The sequence below is a fragment of the Budorcas taxicolor genome, unplaced genomic scaffold, assembly GCF_023091745.1.
Source record: "Budorcas taxicolor isolate Tak-1 unplaced genomic scaffold, Takin1.1 scaffold233, whole genome shotgun sequence".
In the NCBI taxonomy this organism is placed as follows: Eukaryota; Metazoa; Chordata; class Mammalia; order Artiodactyla; family Bovidae; genus Budorcas; species Budorcas taxicolor.
This window is the reverse complement of record NW_026291827.1, coordinates 187,943-193,942: the sequence shown is the minus strand read 5'-3', so window position 1 is coordinate 193,942 and position 6,000 is coordinate 187,943. Positions and strand designations below refer to the sequence as shown.

Here is a 6,000-nt window from a genome sequence, read left to right as displayed (position 1 = left end):
ACTTCCAGATGTTCAAGCTGGTTTCAGAAAAGGCAGAGGAACCAGAGGTCAAATTGCCAACCTCCGCTGGATCATCGAAAAAGCAAGAGAGTTCCAGAAAAGCATCTACTTCTGCTTTATTGACTATGCCAAAGCCTTTGACTATGTGGATCACAAGTAACTGTGGAAAATTCTGAAAGAGATGGGAATACCAGACCACCTGAACTGCCTCTTGAGAAATCTGTATGCAGGTCAGGAAGCAACAGTTAGAACTGGACATGGAACAACAGACGGGTTCCAAATAGGAAAAGGAGTACGTCAAGGCTGTATATTGTCACCCTGCTTATTTAACTTATATGCAGAGTACATCATGAGAAACGCTGGGCTGGAAGAAGCACAAGCTAGAATCAAGATTGCTGGGAGAAATATCAATAACCTCAGATATGCAGATGACACCATCCTTATGGCAGAAAGTGAAGAGGAACTCAAAAGCCTCTTGAGGAAAGTGAAAGAAGAGAGTAAAAAAGTTGGCTTCAAGCTCAACATTCAGAAAATGAAGATCATGGCATCTGGTCCCATCATTTCATGGGAAATAGATGGGGAAACAGTGGAAACAGTGTCAGACTTTATTTTTTTGTGCTCCAAAATCACTGCAGATGGTGACTGCAGCCATGAATTTAAAAGACGCTTACTCCTGGGACAGAAAGTTATGACCAACCTATATAGCATATTCAAAAGCAAAGACATTACTTTGCCAATAAAGGTCCGTCTAGTCAAGGCTACGGTTTTTCCTGTGGTCATGTATGGATGTGAGAGTTGGACTATGAAGAAGGCTGAGTGCTGAAGAATTGATGGTTTTGAACTGTGGTGTTGGAGAAGGCTCTTGAGAGTCCCTTGGACTGCAAGGAGATCCAACCAGTCCATTCTGAAGGAGATCAGTCCTGGGGGTTCTTTGGAATGAATGAAGCTAAAGCTGAAACTCTAGTACTTTGGCCACCTCATGCGAAGAAAAGGCTCACTGGAGAAGACCCTGATGCTGGGAGGGATTGGGGGCAGGAGGAGAAGGGGACGACAGAGGATGAGATGGCTGGATGGCATCACAGACTCAATGGACGTGAGCTTGAGTAAACTCCGGGAGATGGTGATGGATAGGGAGGCCTGGTGTGCTGCAATTCATGGGGTCACAAAGAGTCGGACACGACTGAGCAACTGAACTGAACTGAACTGAAGTGTTCATGTTCACTTTTGCCATCTCCTGTTTGACCATTTCCAATTTGCCTTGATTCATGGACCTAACATTCCAGGTTCCTATGCAATATTGCTCTTTACAGCATTAGGCTTTACTTCCATCACCAGTCACATCCACAACTGGGTGTTGCTTTTGCTTCGGTTCCTTCTCTTCATTCTTTCTGGAGTTATTTCTCCACTGATCTCCAGTAGCATATTGGGCACCTACCAACCTGGGACGTTCATCTCTCAGTGCCCTATATTTTTTTCCTTTTCATGCTGTTCGTGGGGTTCTCAAGGCAAGAATACTGAAGTGGTTTGCCATTCCCTTCTCCAGTACCTACCCACATAAACAAACTCAAATACTTATATTCACACAAAATCCTCCTCAACATGCATGTACACACTCACATTCACACATGTACACACACCTATCAGATGTATGCACACATGCATACATGGTCTGTCCTCTGATAGGAACTCCCCAAAAATGTCCAGCCCTCCTGGTCCTCACGCCTGCCTTGGCTTCAGTGAGGCCACATCTCCACTCAAGGCTTGAGCAGGGTTGAGGAGGAGTTTGAGCCCGGGTGAACCGCGCAGTGGCTCCGCCTGTGACTTTCCATTTCTCCTCGGGTAAGGCCTGGGCTGTGGGTGGGCATCAGGTTCCAGTGGAGCAGCAGAGGCAGGCACACAGTGAGCCTCCCCATGGTTCTGCGGCTTCCCCTTATCAACACGTGGCCTCCACAATTCACCACCCTCTCTGTGCCTCTGTCTCCCCGTCCGCCAAACAGGATGGTAAAAGCACCTGCTCACAGCACTTGGAATCTTCTCAGGGCTTATGCCCAATTCCCTACAGCACCTGGTGCTTGGTGAAGTGCTTCCCATCCGAGTCTCTGCTTTGCTCCTGCTGAAGGCCCACACGAGCTTGGTGGCAGCAACCAGAGGTGGTATATGGAGACTGGCCCACAGCAGTGGTCCCCTGCTTCCTTTTCCAGATGGCTACAGTGTCTCGGCTGCTGGAAGCTGCAGAGCATGTGCAGGCCGCCCTCCTGCTGGGGAGACTGCCCGGGGGCCTTCCAGCCATGGTGACAACCTCCTCCATCTCTGTGTACACAAACAGGTAATCTGCTGTACTGTGGGTGACCCAAAAAGCTTATCCCCTGCCCTGTTTCACTCCACATCCACATCTCTGCCTGGGACAGGCAGAGCCCAGAAGACCCACCTGGTGGGAGGCAGGGGGGTGAGTGACGGGACCTAGAAGTGGGAAGGGCTTTTCACTGTAAGGTCCCCATACTGGGTGTTTGTACAGCATGAGAAGGGAGGTGGTAAGCGCCACGTCAGTGTGGTAAGTGCACCCATGTGTCTTGAGAGATGGGTCATATTGAAGAGGGCTGAATGAGGGGGACCAACCCACTTTTAACCTCACTTAGAGTGTGTCTGGCAAGCCCGCTGCTCCGTGGACTATGGGACTTCCAGACACTCTGGCCTTAGGTGTTTCTCTGAGGAGTGCCAGCCTCTTTTCACTGAGCCCTCCTCCAGCACCTAGGGATGGCCTGCCACTTCCATGCCACCCCCTGACAATTGGGGGCTGGATGACACTGCAGGCACTGCTGGGACCCTCGGCACTGAGCACCCTCCCTTGGTTCCTCTGCCACAGATGCCCTCCTGGATCCCAGGGGCAGTTTCCCAAAGCAGCATTGTGATCATGACTAGGATCTGAAACCAGGTCCCCAGTCTACTCAATTGGGACGAGGTCAATGGCCAGTAAAGATGGAAGGTCAAGTAGGTTGGGGAGATAGGTCTGGAGAAGTGTCTACATCCAAGCTCATTTATTCATTCAACAAAATATGTATTGACCACCATCACATGCCAGGCACTGCTCTAGGCACTGGGGCGGCACGGGAGAGAAAGCAGGCTGGAGCCCTGTCCATGTGGGGCCACCTGCCCAGCCTTGAGGCATCTCCTGCCTTTTATGCTATTCCCACTGAGGCAAACAAAGAATCATCTGAGTAAGGCAGGGGTCCCTAACCTCCGGGGTCTAATGCCTGATGATCTGAGGTGGAGCCGATGTAATAATAATACAAAAAAAGTGCACAATAAGTATAATGTGCTTGAATCATCCCCAAGCCCTCCCCCGACCTGGTCTTTGGAAAATTTGGCTTCCATGAAACGGGTCCCTGGTGACAGAACGTTGGGGGCTGCTGATCTAAGGGGATCACAAAAGAAGCGCTGATGCTAAAGTAGTCCCCATGCAGTGCTAGAGTGGGCAGATCCTCCTCCGACACTGACCTTCTCCTCTCTCCCGGCACCTCTGCTCTCACCTTGTGGACAGAATACAGCCCTGGAGTTGGCGAGGCTCCTCCGTGCATGTTGCTGCAGCCAGCTCTGTGACCTTCACCCTGCCCACTGCCCCCCTCGGCTCCATGGAGGACTATCGGGAGCCTGTGGACATAAGGGTAACAATAGAAAGAACACCCTTGGAAGCAGCCCTTTACAGTCTGCAAAGCACCTGCACATATGCTTGCTCATTCATGTTGCTAACAGCTCTATAAATTAATTAAGCCCATTTTACAGGTGAGTTCAGTGACTTGCCCGAGGTGACCAGCAAAGTGGCAGGGCTGGGATTCAGACCCAGGCCTTCTGACTCCCCAGACCATCCTCTTTCCACTGTATTGTGGAATTTCTCCAGCAGCCCTGGTTTAATTAGTCCTTGGAAATGAAGCTCTTCAGACTCCATTCCATAAGTAGGCAATAGTAAACTCAGGGCTTTTTCCTTCTCAAATTAGGGCACATCTGACTCTTGGCTCCTTGAGCCTCCAAGAAAGCAGACAAACATCTTTCTCTTAGAGACCTTGTGCCTTGCTATAAGAAAGTGTCACACTGTTCATAGTCCAGTAATTGCTCAGCTGTGGCAAGTGTGATCAGGTCTCTAGGCCCAGATTTCTGAGGTCAGAACCTTGAAGGTCACACAAACACACACCAGGAAAGATAGCAGCAGCTAAAGACAGGGCCCTCTCATTCACCCCACAGCACAAGGGCCACCTGTCCACCTGTCTGGGGAAAACTTTTCCTTCACACAGGGGCCTAGTTACCTTCTGGCCCTTGGACTCCTCGGCTCTCTGTTCTTGGTTTCAGATGATGAGCTTCCCCAAGAGCCCCTTTCCAGCCCGAGGTCACTTTGATGTCAGCGGAACTGTGGGTGGCCTCTCTCTGACCAGTCCTAGTGGACAGCTCATCCCTGTGAAGAATCTGTCAGAGTATATCGAGGTAGGCTTGGGGTGTGCTCAGAAGTCAGGTGGCACTTCTGTCTTCTTTTTCAACTTGGTTCGGTCCAAAAGTTGACTGGTTATGAAATAAAATAAAGAAGAGAATCATTGGGAATCACCTGGAGTCCAGGAGGTAGGACTTCACATTTCCACTGCCAAGGGCCCAGGTTCAATCCCTGGTCAGAGAACTAAGATCCCATAAGCTGCATGGTGTGGGCAAAAAAAGAAAGGAGAAAAGAAAAAAAGAGGAGAATATTTTATTATACCCAGTAGTATATACTAAACATGTTCTGCTTTTATGGCTTCACAGAGATTCAGTTCATTGCCTAATTCATGAATAACTTTTGTGAAGTACAGAGAGAAACAATAAAATTTATTTTTTGCTTTCAGAGTAAAAAAAAGAAGAGAATCAAGAGAAATTATCCTCATCCTGCTATAAGCATTGCAAGCATTGTGGTTTAACATAAAACTATATATTTTATACAGTTTAACATAGAACTATATATTATTTGGTTATATATATGCTGTGATAAAGAATGTTCAAACGACTGGTTCAACCCCTGGTCAGGGAACTAGATCCCACATGTCGCAACTAAGATCCAGCTCAATCAAATAAATACATATTTAAAAAACGAAAAAGGGTGGAGGGAATTCCCTGGTGGTCCTGGTTAGGACTTGGTGCTTTCACTACGGTGGTCCCAGATTCAACTTTTGTGGTGCAGTCAAAAACTTTTTTAACTAACTAACTAAATAGTGGGTGGAAGGCTTTAGTTAATCCAGAGAGCTGATTAAATGGAGAGTGGTTATAAGAAGTTCTAATGTAAGAATAAAAGAGAGGAACAGCACCAACTAATTGAGCGCTACTGTGTATGTGGTGCTTGGCTAAGGATTTTGTACATAATAACATTTTTAATACTCTCAGTGAGGGCTTCCCTGGTGGCTCAGAGGTTAGGAATCTGCCTGCAATTCAGGAGACTGCCTGTAATACAGGAGAACCGGGTTTGATCTCCAACGCAGGGGACATGGGTTTGATCCCTGGTCTGGGAAGATCCCACATGCCATGGAGCAACTGAGCCTGTGCGCCACGATTGAGCCTGTGCGCTGGAGCCTAGAGCCAAGCTGTGCATCTTCTGTGCAGGTGCAGCCCCGAGCCAGGGTGCACAGCTTGAGGAGCAGGGGCCGAATAAAGGCCCCCAAGATATCCTCCTCCCTGAGCCATGAATACGTCACCTGACACGGCAAAATGTGACTCTGCAGATGTGATTTAAGTTAAAGATCCTGAAATAGATGATCCTGATCACCTGGGTGGGCCCAGTGTCATTGAGAGGTCCTTCTAAGCGGCAGGCAGGTTGCGGGGCGGGGGAGGCAGTTTGATGACTGAAGCAAGAGGTCGGGTGATGCAAGGAGGGGTCCATGAGACAATGACTGCAGGCACTTCCAGAAGCTGGAAAAGGCAAAGAAGTGGGTTCTCCCTCTGGAGCCCTGAGAAGGAAAGAAAGACAACTGTAGCCCCATGCAACTGATTCTG

The 6,000-nt window shown here is 48.7% G+C and overlaps 1 protein-coding gene across 1 annotated transcript in view; it reads left to right on the top strand.

Moving 5' to 3' along the window:
• Positions 1 to 2,201: 2,201 nt before the first annotated feature.
• Positions 2,202 to 6,000, top strand: part of LOC128071153 (polycystic kidney disease protein 1-like 2) — a gene marked incomplete at its 5' end in the record, with an annotated part of 45,200 nt that continues 41,401 nt past the window's right edge. Inside the window, 3 exons of the mRNA XM_052664117.1 lie at positions 2,202 to 2,326; positions 3,539 to 3,662; positions 4,342 to 4,473. Coding sequence (XP_052520077.1) covers positions 2,202 to 2,326; positions 3,539 to 3,662; positions 4,342 to 4,473 — 381 coding nt within the window. The remainder of the gene's footprint in view (positions 2,327 to 3,538; positions 3,663 to 4,341; positions 4,474 to 6,000) is intronic.